Raw genomic sequence first — 16,843 nt, forward strand, 5'->3', positions numbered from 1 at the left:
CTTCTAAGAAAAATACTGTCAGCTGAAAGTCGTGTTATGTAAGGCCTTTAGAAGAGGCTTATTCAGTCCCCTTGGATATTCCTTTTATTAGATTTTCCATTTGTGTGCCTGACTCCTTCCTGCACTCCCTGTGCACAGGCAGCAGCATTCCTGCAGAAGCTGTGATCAGATGGGTGCCCTGAGAGGCAAATGAGCGTGTGGGTGGGTGAGTGCACACCTCGGAATGATCTTGAAGGAATATGTTGTTCTGCAAGTGACATGCCTCAGTGTTCAACCCTGGCATATGCGAGTTGTTAATCAGCTGTTCCAGATCCTCGTTCCTCCAGGAAGGTCTGGGGAAAAAATATCTTTGTCTGAATTGTGTGTAAAATAAAATCAGGGGCTCCTGCTGTGATGGGTTCGCTGAGTCCTTCCAACAGTTTTAGGTGGAGTGTAGATGGAGGGACATGAATTAAATTGAGTTCCTGTCATCCTGACTTAGGCTGCTGCAAAGCCCATGTCAGTACTGGTGCTGAAGGTCTTTTTTTTTTTTTTTTTTTTGTAGCTGTGAGAGAAGTTTGTGCAAGGTTGAAGACCAGAAAGTGATGTTTTTCCCCAAAATTCTGGTTGGCTTGCCATGCAGCTCTGAGTGTTTCTGTACATTGGGCAGAGGAGATAAAAAATAAAGGCAGCTCTACATCAGGACATGATGCAGAGACATTTTAAACTATCTTAAGTTATTCTGTGACCAGCAGAACTGCTAAACCCTGCTTTCTTTCAGGTTACATAGAGCAGTTGTTTCTCATTTCCTTGCACATCCTTTCTCTCTTGGTCCATCAGCACCCATGGGTGCTCCTTAGCCCAACCAAAGTGTCTGTGCTGCTCTTGAGAAAAGTGGTCTTGGTTCAAACTGCACTGTCCTCAGAGGGGCAAAAATCCTGTTTATTTCACCTTGTTTTTTTTTCTTTAAGGCTGATTTAAAAAAAAAAAAAAGGTTGAGTTATTTACCACTGTCACTTTGATTGCAATGGCTCATCAGGTTCTGGTGTAGCAGGGAAGAGAGGGCAGGCAGTGTGCTTAATAAATCTCATTTTTCTAGGGAGTTGATCAGCAAATACTTCCTGCTCCTTGTCTTGCAGGTTTGTACAAATACTGCTGCAGTTCTGAAGCCTTGTCCAGTTCCTGAGTTGGTGTCACTGGTTGAGTTCTGGAAGCTTTGATAGGTTTGCTGGGTGGCTGCTGTCTGTTTGTCATGGCCACAAGAGAGCCAGACACCTTCAGTGCATTTTCTGCTCTGTTTTCTGCCTCCTGCACCAGCAGCTGCTGCAGCCAGAGGTGGAGTTTTGGTGGCCAGTCAGGACCCTGTGAAACTCTGAACTTCTTTGTAAGGAAAATGGACAATTTAGGGAAGAAAAAAGGCAAACTTTCTCAAACAGAGAAAAGATACCAGTGGGTTTGTATTTCAGACTTTGCAGTTGTGACCTGATTTCCTTCCTCAAACTTCTGCACACGAAGGTGGGGTGGGAGCTGCTTTTGCTTGTGCAACTTGATGCCACTTCCCTATTTTCAGTGGCCATTCTCATGAGCACAACCCTGGGCTGGGGGAAGCAGCTGCTCCCTCTGATATTTTTACCATAATCCCTGAGCTGTTTCCTGCAACCAATTGCCCTTTTCTGGCAGAGAAACTATTGTAGGACAGTCAAATTAATTCATAAACCTGCCACTTTGGGAACACTTTTCCTGTGCTGCTTACCTGTCCCTTTGGGATTTAATAACAGTTTTTTATTCTCATCTGTGATGTTTTTCCTGACCTGGAGTAGATGAAAGCACTAAGTGAATTAATTTGGCTAGGTCAGCTTTCTGCCTGTGGAAGGACCTGAGTGTTGAGTGTGTTTCCAGTCAACACCATCCAGTACATTAATGGTAATCCTCAAATTCACCTGTTTGGCTAACTTTTTATGAAATATAACTCTTGAGTTTCAAAAGTTGTTACTGTGATGTGTTGCTCAAATGGAATCCAAATGGATTATGAGAAGGATTTAATTTCTTGAAGTCATACTGAGTTAATTTCAAGCTGTGTATCAGCACTTGAGATTTATTTTAAATCCTCAACTAATTAAAAGATTACATTTTAAAAATAAAGAAATCTCCAAACCTGGGAGTATTACAGCAGTATGAAAATGCACCCATTTGCCAGCAAGGTTGCAAACCTTGTGGTGTTCTTGTGGCAGAGGGATCTCTTTTAAAAAGAACTGTGTTTAGAAAAGGTTGAATTTGGTAATTTTACAGGCTGGTGGGGGTTTTAATACCCTGCTGCAGGCTTCCTGGTCTTTTCCTTTTGGCAGTGTCCCCTAAATACTGTATTTTAAAGCTCTTCTGTGCACAGCTAATCCCACATGATGCCAGGAATAGGGATCCCTTGCTCTGGAGAGGGGAATGCTGCAGGGAGGAGGAAGCCTGTGGTGTAACCTGCACTGATGGCGTTTGCAAAAGAGGCTCAGTGAGATGACAAAGTAGCACGGGTGAGCTAAAACCAGCTCGTTTCTCACCATTCTGAAGGGCTGAGGGGAAGGTGTGTGCTGAATCAGGCCCCAGGGTGCTGGACCTGGCCTTTGACAGCCCCCCATCCCCTTTGCAGGTCAGACTTTAATACAAGTGGTTTGGTTTGGTTTGGTTTGGTTTCCAAAGGAGCAGATGCTGTGCGTTTAGGAGCCTTGCTGAGGAGAGCTCTTGCTCTGATGTGTGCTCAGGAAAGCACTTTGGTTTCCTCTGCCCTGCAAAGATGAGTTTGTCTCTCTGACCACAAGTCAGGAACTTCTCTGCAAGAAGACTTCTTCTCTCTGAGCTGCAGCTCTGAGCACTGCTGCAGCCTTTCCAGTCACCTCATCTGCCCCTCTGCATCCCCTTTTAGTCTCATCTTGCTGCTGTTTTGACACTGCTGAGCAGCAGGGTTGGTCCTCACCTGCAGCACTGCTGCACTGCACCCTCCTTGCTCAATTTTGTACATTTTTTGGTGAATAAATAGATGTGAGGTTGCTTGAAGTCACTGCATCTCCCACGCTGCTGCTAAGTAACATCTCATTTTCCCCATCCTTGTTCTCCCTGTTCCCATGTTAGAAATGATTTTTCCAACACCAGGCAGAAGAAGGGTGCACTTTGGTGCAGATAAACCTCTGTTCACCTGCAGCATGCTGCAAAGTTAGCTCTGCACAGTGTGGTTTCACTTCTGCTTTGCATCTGCTGTTTCCTCTTGATCCAGGTGTCTCTGGACCTGAAAAAATGTTGTTGTTCTTCTCCAAGTGCCTCTGCATCCATCTCAAGTTCCTCAGCTTGCTCCTCCATAAGAGCTGGAAACCCATGGCTGCTCCAGTCCCTTCTGCTTTGGGGCACTGGGAGCTCCCTCTTCTTCCTCACCCAGGGAGAGACACTCATCTTGTTCTCCCCTTGTCCTCAGATCCCTGCTGCTGGATATACAAGATCACAGGTTTAAAAATGAGCTCCATTTTTGGTGATCAAAAGCAGGCAGTGGGGTTGTCTGGTCCCTGTGGTCAGCTGGCTGTCACAGGCACTTGGCTGCTGCTCCTGCTGGTCAGGTTCATCATGATCGAAACTGAAAGGTGAAGTTTCTGGTTTAATTTGTTCAAATTGAATTTTTTTTTTTTTTTTGCCTCCCTCCAGTAATAAATTACCATAAAAACTCTAAACTGAGCTGACAAGCACCCGTGCAGCCTGCAAATAATTATCAGAGGCTCAGAGGATTACTCTGAGCCCTGTCTAGGAGCAAGAATAGGTAGTCACTGACATCTCAGAGTCTTATTTTTCTTTTGGTTTGGGTCTGTGTTGGTATTTAGCCTGTAATGTGACTTGTGAAATGTGCTTTTGTGGATATGCTCTGCATGGTTCTTTTTTAATTGGATAAATTAAAATGGATGGACTATACATGTCAGTTGGATGTAGTAATTTTTTTTTTTAATCCTATTTCTCATTATGACATCCAGGAGGGATTACACAGACTAATTTTTCAATGTCTGGTTTATAGCTTTTCATCTACAACACTTTCACTTTTAATAATCTCAGGAACCACTTGAGTCCTTGGGACAGTTTTTTTTTTTTACTTTATTTTTAGAAACCTAAATTTGCCCACTTAGGAAATAGTGTGGTGAGTTCTGTTACTCAGTCTGTTTGGATCTAGATCTTGTTTTGTTTCTAGCAGAGGTCTTCAGGCCTCTGGTCTTCCAAAGCTGGTATCCAACATTTTTCTGATCCTTTCTCCATAAGGCAGCAGTGACCAGGAGCAGAGGGAATGGGCAGGGAGCTTCTGTTGGGAGCTGCAACTTCCAAGGCTGAGGAATATCATCACCAAATGGCAGAAGTGAAATACCACCCAGTTCTTCTGCATGTTTAAACACAAAACCCTGTCCCAGACCTCTTCCTCTTTCCTCTCTTCTCCCATCACACGTGAAAAGGTCATTATGGCATTCCCAGGAAACCAAACCCCTTGGAATGGGACTTGGATCTGGCTCTGGAAGCACAGGAGGCTCCTGCTCACCCTGCCATGTGTCTTCAGGATTTTAAATATTGCTTCCCAGGTGTGCAACACTTGACCAAGAGAGAGAATAAAGAGCTAGGATGGCTTTTATTGCCTTTCTCACAGGGGAAGCTGAGGTGCTTGGTGTCTCAGCTCACTAACTTATTTTTTTGGGAAGTTCATGTGTGGTGAGCTCAGCTTTGGCAGCATGCTGCTGGCCTCCTGCCTCTGCCTGCAGAGGGTCAGGTAGGGGCCAGGGGTGGGTGGCTGTGGAAGGCTGGATCAGCAGCATTTACCCCTGAAAAAAAGTGTTTTCCTCTGCACAACTGTGTCCCAAAAGCTTTCCCTTTGAGCAAAACACTTCTTGGTAAAATCAGTGACCAGCAGCACCCTTCAGTGTAAATTCTGGCTTGGTTATCTTCAGCACAGCCCAAACCAGTGCTCCTTCCTCCAGCACCACTTTCCAGCTCATTGGTGCTGGAGAAGAGTCCCTTTTTCACTTCCTCTCCTGATGCATGAAGTGATTTAAATTTCATGGAATATTTAATGTTGATGGAGTTGATGGAGACTTGGGAAGCATCTTTGTGCACTCTGTGAGCCTGTGCTGTCCATGTATTACAGCTCTCTTCTTTGGTTCTCTCCTCCAGACAGGCAGAATTGACAAGTCCTACCCAACAGTGTGTGGCCACACTGGGCCAGTGCTGGACATAGACTGGTGTCCTCACAATGACCAGGTCATTGCCAGTGGCTCTGAGGACTGCACTGTCATGGTAAGTGTGTTTTCACTTGTCTTGGGAGGTGGTGGTTGCTTTGTGCTCCTCCAGGTGACACTGCAAGTGACAATTGTCCTGTACTGACCCTGAGGGCAGAGTTCCTGCTGATGTGAGGGTGCCCATGGGTGTTCTCCAGGTCACAGTGTGTCTCAGCTGCAGACATGGTGCTGGCTTGGCTTCAAGTCCTAGCTAAAAATTGGAGCAAAAATAGCAGAGCAAACTTTATTACCTGCATCCCAGCAGGATTTGGGCTCCTAGAACTGGAACTTCTCACACTATGGTGGAGAAGGTGAAGCCTCAAGCTTCTGAGAATTTCTTCAGCACTGAGATGATGCTTTGAGTGTCACCTGGCCTGTGCCTTTCTGCCTTTGTCTTCACTTGCTCTGCCATTTTTCCTTATCCTGTGGATTTCTCTGATGTTTGGGAAGAGGAGAAAGAAGAGCTTGCCAGCGAGGTGTTTTGTTTGTAGGGCTTTGCAGAAGGCTCCTTACTCAGGTATCCTGATGGATGTGTGTTGGGAAGAGGTGGAGATTGGAGGGGAACAAGCCTGTCAGGTTTCAGAATGGCTTCAACCCTTGATTTAAGGGTGACACTCTCATTTTTCCTGTATCTACAGGTTGTAAGTAGATGTCAGAAGGGTTGTTTCTAGGGTTTTTTTTAAATAATAAATGAATGATAAATAATCCAGTTCTGCACCTGCCAGCCTTGGTCCTGGGACCTGTTTTACCTCAGTCAGAGCCCACTGGACAATAGATGACCTTGCTCCATGATGGATGTGGAATCCCATGCATGCAAACACAGCAGAATAAGTGAAAGAAAATCCTTCTGAGATGAAATAATGCCAAATAACTTCAGTGATCTTTGGCCATATTTAGAAATGCTGTAGGCTGAATGTTATATTGAGATCTTATTATAGATCCTGTCAGATAAATTCCTTTGCTTCTCTTCATCGTTCAAATGTTTGGGAGGGGATTCATCCCAAGAGGTTTATCCTGGGACAGCTCTCGCCTGTGATCTCTTGGAAGCTGAAACATGGTAACAAAATGTACTATATTTAATATAAAGAAAACAACAAGCTTCTGTGTTTGTAATCTTTGCTACTGGGCTAGAACTAAACAGTGAAGGATGCAGGAATGTTCCTCCAGAAATCAGGATCCAGAAGGAAGGAAACAGTGTCTGAAACATGAGCATCAACAGGAGCAGGCAAAGCTGAGGTCCATGGCTGCCTTCTTGGAGGCAAAATAAGCCTCTAATCCAAGTGCAATGAGAAGTATGTTGTGAGGCTCCAGAGGGATTGAATTCTGTAGAAAACCCAACAGTGTTCAATTACAAGTTGTCCAAATGCTCCTAAAGTGTCTGCAGGAAGCTGAGCCCACCACTGTGCAACCAAATCCCTCCAGGCAGAGCTTCACAGGGGGCTGGCTGGCTGCAGCTCAGCTGCAGGTCCTGAAGTGAGGAGTGACCTTCCCTCCATCCCTGGAGGTGACAAACCTGTGGGCAGGCACCAGGGTGTGAGTCTGCACACTCGTGTTCACACGTGGGACCTGTGAGTGGGGCTGTGGAAGGCAGGAAGCAGGTGGGAAGGTGGAAGCTGTGCTGTGCTTGAAGGAACAAGCAGATGCAGCTCATGGTTTAGGTGTTAAGTGCCTCTGAGCTGGGTGTTCAGGTGCTGTGAAGCTGTGTGCCAACAGCAAACTGAAGGTGAATGTCCTGTGAAGTATCCCAGAGCTTCCCATAGGAAATGAGGTATCCCAAACCTTTGGGACAGCTGTTAACTGGGCTGGACAGAGCTGGAGTAGGTAAAGAACAGCCCTGGCCTAGACTGTTTGGAAACAAAGTGGGTGAACTAATGAGCCTTCCCTATTTTAACTGCTTTTCTGTCCTGACACAGGTAATTTAGCAGCCTGTTTTCTCTCCTTGTCTTGGCTCTGGATTCCTGCTTCCTGAGCAGCCTGTCAGGGTGAACTCATCTTACTTGGAAGGACACAAGGTTGTTCCTCAGCTCTGAGCTCTTCATTAGCCAACATGAAATCAGAAGTGATGTGGTAGAGGACATCAGATGGCTTGCTGCACAACTGCCAGCTGCTTTTAAAAACTATCCTGTGTTTTTAAAGAGCATCTGTGCCTTGGCACTCAGAGATTTAGGATCTTACCCTCTGTCACCCTGCAACATCAGCCAGACATGTTCTGAGGGACAGAGCATGGCCTGGAGGTGCCAGCCAGCCAGTATCTCCAGCATGAGCAGGGCTGATTTCCTGCAGCCATCATTTTGAACTGCTTGTATCCTTGGTGTTCCCCAAGGAGTTAGCTGGGCCCTTTCAGAAACTAGAAACATTTTCATATAAATAAAAGCTCAGATTTGCAGAAGGTGGAAATACCCTGTGAGCTGCAAAGAAATCTTGTACAGGGATAGTATTGGAGATCTTGGACTTGGGGCTGAAGTAAGTGGCTGGGAAACAAGACTTTTTTTTCTGATACTGCTGGGCTTTGTGGCTGGGACTGCTTTAGAGGTGTAACCATTTGCAGCTGATCAAGAGGTGACTGGCAGGGGTCATCTGATGGGTTCAGGTGATACACCCATCACTGCTGCCATCACATTTGACACCTTCAGAAATCATTTGGAGGCAGAGAAGGAAAAGATGGTGGGGGGAGAGCACTTAGGGCAGTTCACCCTTGCAAGACCAGCTTTGTGCCAGTGGGCATAAGCACAGGAGTGAGCCCAGGGGAGGAGAAGGCAGAAGGGAGCTCCCCAACCCACCTCCTGCTTTCTGCTCCCTGGGAGCAGAGGCTGGGGCAGCAGGGAATGCTCTTCCTTCATCCCACACTGGGTATTCCTCAGGGCACTCCTTGGCCTCCATCCCCTCCTGCCCTTGCCAGTTAGGGCATGGAGCCAACCAGATGGCTTTGGAGTTGGCAAGTACAGCTCCTTGAAGTGGCTGGGGAGAGAATGAAATGCTTTGTAGTCTGCAAGAGTTGGAGCATTTCCTCTTTCTGCCTTGTTCTCAGCTCCAGTTTTCTCCATCCAGAGGAGCACAAGAACCCTCAGCAGACAGGAGCTGTAGGTAATGGCCTGGGCCTCCCTGCCCCATTTGCTGGTTTCTTGCTGAATTCTTCTCTCCTTTTAGAGGAATCCCCATCTCCTCCACTCCACATTGCTTCCTTTGAAACCCTGTGGCATGCAGATACCTTCTGTGGCCTCTTCTGGTCTTCTCTTTGAAGAATGATTTTCTCATGCCAACAAATGAGGAATTACTTAAATATTCATGCTTGGTATTCTGCTGAATGACTGTAATGTACTGCAGGTTCTTTAATTCATCTGGAAAATGTTTGATTATATAGAGGCTTGTAGATGGGATCAGATGGCCTTCCTCAGATAGGGAAAATTCCCTTCATCAGAAGGTGAATACTAATGAGTTTGTGGCCAGAGCAGAGTTTGTTTGATTGAGCAAATCATGTTTAAATTTAACCAGAAACTGAGACATCATCCTGATGGCAGGCAGTTCAGACATGGTTCCAGGGCCAGCTAGCTGTGGAGGAGGTCTTGCAGCTACAAAAAAAATGGCCTTTTCCTGCAGTGATAGGAAAGCAGAGCTGTGGGTAAAACCCAGGGCTCCAACTCATTTGTTTCCTCAGGTAATGTGAATATAGGCATTGATATTTCCAGAAATTGCCCTCATCTTCTCTGCAGGTTGGTGCAGAAGAGACTGATTTTGATTCTCTTTAAAGTGCATCCAAAAGTGCTGAAAAAGTTTCTTTTCTTTTCCTTCTCACATGCTTCTTTGTGCAAAACTTTTCCCCCCTCCTGCTCTTCCTCTGAGACCCAAACCTCCCCACACCACCCTGGCCTGACTTCACTTCCTCCATCACAAACAAACCAACTTGAAAAAACCCCAACCACCCAAAACCCCTGCAGCTGAGAGAGCTGGCAGACTGATACTGATTCTGAGTTAATCTTGCACAATTTTAAGGTTTCCTTGGTGTACTCATCCTGAGCCCTGATGTTCAGCAGGGTGAGTCCTGCATCCAAAGTTCCTTAATTTGCCCCTTGAATCCAGTTCCATCCCAGCTGGAGACAGGCACCCCACCCTCTGCTGGAATGAGTGGCCCAGCTGGCTTGGGAGCATACCCTGACCTTTCACACTCCCAGGTTGTGGTTTGGTTTTGTGTTTTTTTGGGTTTTTTGCAATACCAAGCAGGATCATTAGGTCAATAGTTCCTGTAATCTGCAGAGGATTACACTGGTCTGCAGCTGCTGTAAACTAGAGGGGCTTTCCCTTAAAGAAAAAAAACCAAAACAAAACAAATCTGCCTGTCCTCCAGAGGCTTATAAAAAAATCCTTTTTGTTGGTATTTTGTCTCTAAAACCTCTCTTTCCTCTCCCACCCCCTGCACTCTCTGGTTTGAACTTGGTGGTGGAGTTTTCTGGCACAGAAGTTACTCTGCAGGAGGATCCCTGCACTGGAGCAACACAGCAGAAATGGGGACCTCAGGGATCTGGTGCCTTTGCTCCAGATGTCCCAAGGCAGGGAGGCATTTGGGGATGCTCTCCCTTTGTGGCTTGTCTGTAGGCCATGCTTGGCCCAGAATCTTGTGCTGCTTCTGAATCTTTTTGTCAATAAATTAAATTTGCAAAACCCCCCCTGCACAGGGAGGGAGGCTGAGGGAGTTGGGGCAGCCCCTTTATCTGGTGGGGGGAGAAGTGGCTGTGTTCATCAAGGCTGTGCCATTTTTAAGGGCTCCTCAAGCTCTGGGATAACCAGATGTCTGGCTTCCTGCTTCATCCTCAGTGTAATGTCAGCTCTCAGGTCAGCCTGGGCTGTCATGGCCTTTTCAGCCAGTGGAGAAGTGGGTTTGGTGTTTTTTGCTGGTTCTCAGCTCAGTTTCAGCTGTGCTGCAGCATCCTCCTGCCAGAGCTGTCAGACCCCAGCATCCTCTATCCCTGCACCTCCCAGACCTCTGGTTCACCTCCCCTGCCTCCTGTCCTGCTGGCATTTCCCAGCTCCCATTTTCTCTCCCCATCTTTCCCACTGGTTTTGGTAGTGGCTGTTCCCTGCAGCTTGCCATGCTGTCAGGGGCTTGGAGTTGGTTCATCCCAGGGACCTGCACACAGTCACAACATCAAGTGTCAGGTTGGAGCTTGAAGTTCCCATCTCAGCAGACATGTTCTAGGGTTGTTCTGCCTGGCAAGCAGCAAGCTGCTCCTTTAAAAACTGACAGCTTTGTAACCCAGTTTTATCCTGGGCAGGTGAAATTATTTTTTTGCAGTTCATAAACTGTGTTGTGTTTCAGCACAGTCCTCAGAGCCTGCTGGGGTGCAGACAGGAGCAAAGCTGGTGTGGAACTGGAAGCAAAGCAAGGTGACATCAGGCTGAACAGCTCCAGTTTGCAACTCAGTTTTTCAAATGGGATTGCTGGTAAAAGCCTGGGGTTCTGGAGTCAGATCCAGAACTGTTCCATCAGGCATGAGGAGAAAGAGGGATTTTCAGTCCTGGCAGAGAAATTCTCTGCTGAGGTTGTGTGGCAGGTCATTCCTCCTGGGATGAGGCAGGTTATTCCTTTTGGGATGGGGCAGGTCATTCCTCCTGAGATGGGGCAGGTCATTTCTCTGGGGATAGGGCAGGTCATTCCTCCTGGGATGGGCAGGTTATTCCTTTTGGGATGAGGCAGGTCATTCCTTCTGGGATAGGGCAGGTTATTCCTTTTGGGATGAGGCAGCTCATTCCTACTGGGATGCTGAAGGTGCTGGGAGTTGCGTGGGTGAAAAGTGAAACCATTTCAGGGTTCCTTAGAGGTGAGCTGAGAATCTCAGTGGGTTTTATTTAAGCAGCAACCATCCCTGGGAGAAGGGAGGAGCTGGGATTAGTGCAAAAATCCATATTGCCCTCACACATGGCTGTCTGCCTCACTTCCCAAATCCCCTCCCTGGCATCTGCTGGCTCTGGCAGCTTGCTTGGGCATCCTGGGCAGGGTCTGGCCAGCCCAGTTCTTCAACTCCAGAAAAAGCAAACAATAGAAGGCAAAGCAAACGTGCTCTAATGCTGCCACCTATCTATAGGTAACTATAATTGCTCCCGGATGGGTTTTATTTAATTTTTAATGCACTATATATAGGTCAAATTCAGTTCAAAGATGATTGTCCAGTGCTGAAGTGCAGGAATAGTTTTGGTGGGGTTGATCCTGAGCGTGGGGCATGGGGTGATGAGTTTTGCCCCTCCCCAGTCCCTCCTGGTTGCAGAAGCTGCCTCCTTCAGTGCATAAAAATCTGCAGCTGGGATTCCAGTGCTTGGGAGCCTGTTCCTTCTCCTGGTGGCATTTTTCCTGAAGGTGTTTGTAGCAGAAGGGTTGTGACCAAGCAGGAACCATGCAGTTTGCTGCATTGGAAAGCACTTTCTGCCTTCCTAACTTGGGCTTCTTTAACTCTTGCCAGGACCAAACTGCTTTTCCTCAGTTCAGTGATATAAAAGGAGGCTCTAAGCATAATGGGGAAATCAATCTCTAAATAAACCAAAAGTAGGCACCAGTTTAGCTGCTGTACTGGTATTCTGAGGGACAGGCATGGTTTGAAAAGACAGCAGCTCGGGTGGGTGGCAGGGGAGCTGCAAGGCAAATCTTTCAGGAGTCCTTCCCCTGCAGCTCCTGAGATGTCTGGATCCCTGGACACAGCAACAATTGGGTGCTTGGTGGGTGTGTGCTGGCAGTGTCAGCTGGGAAGGATGTCCCACATGGAGCAGCTGAAGGAACAAATCCCTCCCCAACTCTCTCTTCCTGTTGATACAGAGAAGTGGCAGCTCAGACTCCTGCCTTGGTGCAAACGGGTAACGTGGCCTCCAGAGGGGCTGGCCCTTGGCTAACCATCTTTCCTTTCTCCTTCCCAGGTGTGGCAGATTCCAGAGAATGGGCTCACCCTGTCCCTGACAGAGCCAGTGGTGGTGCTGGAAGGCCATTCCAAGAGGGTTGGCATCGTGGCTTGGCACCCCACAGCACGCAACGTGCTGCTCAGTGCAGGTACAGTGAGGCAGGGGGTTCACAAACATCTCTCCCTGGTTTTGCTGGCACACCAGCTATTTTGGAGAGGAGCTTTTTGACTCCTTTTCCTTCTTTCCTCTCCTGGCTGCTCTAGGCCTGGTGAATCACAAGGGGAATGGCAGTTTCTGGGAACACTGGGACACGTGGCTTGCAGCCTTCTCCTTATTTGGCCTTTTATTATCTGCAGTTTACAGGGACAAGAACCCAAAAATTATCTGGAGGAATGAATTACTGTATTAAAATTGTTCCAGACTTTATTTGCAAGCTTCAGATAACTGCTACCTACTTACATCTGCACTCTCCCTGTCCCTGTTTTCACTTTATAAAAGGCCTGACTGTTTCTCCTTTTCACTCAGCCCTGCAAAGTATGGCAATTCCTTCTACAAGCTCCCATTTTTAGCCTTTTCCAAATGGTCTTCTTGACTGGTTGCTCTCTCTGCAATGAGATTCTTCTGACCACTGAAAAACAGTCACATCATTATGGAAAGGAAATGGAGAAGTCATCATCCATTAGTGTGGTCTGAGGCTTTCATAGCATGACCTTTAGGTTGGAGCCCAATAAAAGAAGCCAATCCTTCTGGCCAGACTGTCAGTGGAGCTGGGTGTTTTCTGGGGATATAAATGGCTTCTGAGGTACCAGTTTGGTTTTGATCTGATTTCCCAAAAACAAGTCTTGGAGTTGCAGCCCTTGTGGCAGTTAACTTAATGAAACTCCGTGTGAGAACTGACAAAAGGAGGTGGTGATTTTTCTTAGACAGCTTCTTCAGACTCCTAAGCAGCAAGATAGGTGTGTCCAGGCAGTCCATCCAGGATTACTCCTGAGAAACACAGAGGAGAAGGGCTGCTGTCAGGTCATTGCAGCCTCCAGGGTTCCTCGTGGTGGCAGGGAGCTGATTTTGGATGTCCTTCATGCCCTTTGGGAGGTCAGAGTGATTATCTCTTGCCTTGTTACATGTTTTTACTCCTGCAGAGCCCCAGAAGAAATTGCTCAGTCACACATTGCTCTTTCCTTCCCTTACCTGGGCCTCCAGTCCTGGTCTTTATTTTGCTGTCATTTTATCTTAGGCTTCTTGCTGTCTGGTCCTTGAACAAAGTGACCTGCCTGATGATTGGAGTACTTGGGAATCTGCTGACCTCAGCTTTTGCTGCCTGCCATTCTTTTCCCTCTTTGTTCTGCTGTTTTCCCATTGTTCTGCTCTTTCCCCTGCTGTCTCTTGCCTACTTTCCATCTGTGCCACTTTGACTTTTTCTTGCCCCAAATCCCTCTGCCCTCAGAAGGCAGTGACTGCTGCCAGGCAGTGGCCTCACATGCAGAGATGTGAAACATCCCCTCTGTGCCTTTGGTGGCTGCAGTTCTGCAGTCCTGCAGCTGAGCCTTCAATACCCAAGAGCACAAAGATCCTTTCAGAAGGTGCTTGACACTTTTTTGTGCCTTCTCTGGCTGCTCAGTCCCTGCTCTCTGAGCCTGTGTTTGAGTGAGGATGTGCTGCCTGCTGCTCCTCCTCCATGGCACTGCACAGACCATGTTTAAGAATCAGCATCTGAGGCTTTGGAGCTGCAGCAGGTTTTATTCCTTGTTCCCTGCTGATGGTTTGGAGATTTTTTTCTGTACACACCAGTTCTGTAGCTCTATATGTTGGGGTTTTTTTCCTTTTAGGTTGTGATAATGCAATCATCATCTGGAATGTGGGAACAGGTGAAGCCCTCATAAACCTGGATGACATGCATGTGGATATGATTTACAATGTGAGCTGGAATCGCAATGGCAGCCTCATCTGCACAGCTTCCAAAGACAAAAAAGTTCGAGTTATTGACCCCAGGAAACAAGAAATTGTTGCTGTAAGTTTGCATGATAAAAGAAACAACTTCCATGTCATGATTTCATGTCAGCAGAGAGCTAGCAAGGGCACACAGAGAAAGAACCTTCTTGAAACTGTGTTTCATCATGTTCTCCAAAGACAGGGAAACAATTCCAGGAGGGACAGCAGTGATTGAAGGATTTGTCTGGGTTTATTGAGATTAGTGTTTGAACTGGGATTTTTAGGGCTGCATTTAAAAACCTGCAGGAGTGTAATTCCCCACCTAATCCTTTTCTATAATTACTGTTCCAAAGTTGTGGATGCAAAGCAGAGATTTAGCAGTCTGTATATGTGTCATAGCTTGCAGAGAAGTTTTCCTTCAACCTTGCAAGAGTCTGTTAGGCAGAGCTGAAAGCAGCCAGGGAGGTTCTCTTGCAGTGCAGTGACTGATCCCTTCCTCCCAAAAATAGCTGGATGTTGCTCTGTGTAGTCAGCATCCTGCATGGATATCCTGCAGCGTGTCCTGCCAGGGATTTTGTGCAACCAGAAGAGAAGCCACCACCAGGTGGGCTTTTCCTGTTCCTTGCCAGAGGCTGATCTGCAAATCTCTTGCAGGAGAAAGAGAAAACCCACGAGGGAGCCCGTCCCATGCGAGCCATTTTCCTGGCTGATGGAAACATCTTCACCACCGGCTTCAGCCGCATGAGCGAACGGCAGCTTGCCCTCTGGAATCCAGTAGGTCCCTGGAACCTGGCTGAGGGTGGCTTCATTCTGTACCTGATATGTGCAGCAATGCCAGCAGGCTGGCACAAGACACTGGCTAAAAGGCTCTGTCACATCTTTGCCTTTATGGGTTTTCTTGGGTCCTGTTTTTGTTGCATTTCGGGATTAAAACGTTCTGGGGGAACGTGTGAGCTTGTGAACAGCTGCAGCATTTGTTACTGGACCACATGGAAACTTCAGGGTGGTGAAGACACAACTTAGAATGTACAGTCTAAAACCAGAATTTACTTCCTAGAGCCAAAAGCCTCTCTGTTCTTTATTAACATCACTGTCATTTTTTTTTTTCCAGAAAAACATGGAGGAGCCCATAGCTCTTCACGAGATGGACACCAGCAATGGGGTCCTGCTGCCCTTCTATGATCCAGATACCAACATTATTTACTTGTGTGGCAAGGTAAAGAGAAGCTTTTGGAATAACTGGGCTTGTCTAGAGGGATCAATCATCCTGTAGAGTGAAAGATGCCTGTGAAATGTTCTCCAAGTGTCTCAGCTGAGAAAGGTAGAACCAAAAGTCAGTGCTGCAGTGTTGGCCTGGGCTGCAGACGAATCAGGCTGCTCTGCAGGACCATGCAAAGAGCCTGTGAAGTCTGGTGTAGAATCAGATGTTTCTTTGATAGGGATTTACTTAGGTAAAGCTGCTCTGAAAGCAACAAGTCAGATACTGTCATCAAAACGTCTCTTGTTGGTGTTGAGCTGAGTGACTGTTCATTTGTGTGGGAGGAAGGTGCTTTTTAGATGTTATCCACCTTATGCCTAGGGATGATGGAGCATGTAGCAACACTGACTGTAGTTTTGTGGGGTTAGCTAATAGAAAACTGGAATCATGTGCTCCTTTCTAAGAGCAATTTGTTGGCTTTAAGTGCTCCAGAGTGCCCACTTCTGAGTGCTGCAGCTTTGGGCTTCCTACAGACAGGAGCCAAAGATGAGGCAAGATGAACAAATTAATTACAAAGGAGGATCCATGCAAGTACATTCAGGAGTCTCACCTTTGTAAACAGCTAATGAGAAATACTGGTTTGCTGTGTCTGCTGCCTCTTCTGCTGTTTCAGAGGTGTTAGTGTAGTAGAATTGCCTGAAATCAAAGGGAGAAGCTGGGTGGGAGCCTTTCTGCCTGACTGTGGCACAAAGTTGAGCTTTTTCACAAGAGGAAATGTGGAATTTCACACCTGCACTCTTGAAGCAGGAGCTCGGGTTGGTGTTCCACCCCGTTTTGAAGAACAGTATTTTTGGGCAGCTCCTGTACTTGGGTTCTGCTTGCTGGCAGCTCTGCTGGTGCTGCAGGGATGCTCAGAGCACTTCATGTGGCAGCTGCTGTGAGCAGCCCGAGATGAGAGGCATTCAGCTGAGAACCAGGGGAAGTTCTAGCCTGAAAAAAAAGAAAAAAAGAACTCAGCTATGATCTGTGGCAGTGTTCCTGGAAGGAAAGGCAGTTGGGTGAGGGAGCAGGCCTGCAGGCAGAGCAGCACTGGCCCCTCCAGCCCCTGGAGTGGTCCCTGCTTTTCTTTCCCCCAGGGTGACAGCAGCATTCGCTACTTCGAGATCACGGATGAATCCCCCTATGTTCACTACCTCAACACCTTCAGCAGCAAAGAGCCACAGAGGGGAATGGGGTTCATGCCAAAGAGGGGCCTTGATGTCAACAAGTGTGAGATTGCCAGGTAAGGAGAGCTGGGGCAGTGCTCTCAGAGTTGTCTTAGCAAAGACACCCCCTTGCCAGCTCAGGTCCTGCTGCTGGGTGTAGCTGTCAGACTGTTGGTGCAGCAGTGTTGTTGTGATACAAAACAACACTTGTGCCAAGCATAAGGTGATACAGCCTCAAAGTGTGCTGAGATTTGTGTAAGTGACCAAGTGATACCCTGCAGAAAACATGGTCTGCAGAAAACCTTGCAGCAGGTCAGTCACAGCCTAAGCTGTCAGCGGATCAAAGATAAACTTCTGGTGCCTAAATCTGATAT

The 16,843-nt window shown here is 47.2% G+C and overlaps 1 protein-coding gene across 2 annotated transcripts in view; it reads left to right on the forward strand.

Annotated features, from left to right (window-relative positions):
* CORO1C (coronin 1C) overlaps positions 1 to 16,843 on the forward strand; it is a 48,449-nt gene that overhangs the window by 27,995 nt on the left and 3,611 nt on the right. For both annotated transcript variants that reach the window (XM_030460881.1, XM_030460882.1), the window contains exons 3-8: positions 5,155 to 5,277; positions 12,156 to 12,285; positions 13,964 to 14,145; positions 14,721 to 14,840; positions 15,178 to 15,282; positions 16,401 to 16,546. In XM_030460881.1, coding sequence (XP_030316741.1) covers positions 5,155 to 5,277; positions 12,156 to 12,285; positions 13,964 to 14,145; positions 14,721 to 14,840; positions 15,178 to 15,282; positions 16,401 to 16,546 — 806 coding nt within the window. The remainder of the gene's footprint in view (positions 1 to 5,154; positions 5,278 to 12,155; positions 12,286 to 13,963; positions 14,146 to 14,720; positions 14,841 to 15,177; positions 15,283 to 16,400; positions 16,547 to 16,843) is intronic.

Source organism: Calypte anna, chromosome 15 (genome assembly GCF_003957555.1).
Source record: "Calypte anna isolate BGI_N300 chromosome 15, bCalAnn1_v1.p, whole genome shotgun sequence".
NCBI lineage: Eukaryota > Metazoa > Chordata > Aves > Apodiformes > Trochilidae > Calypte > Calypte anna.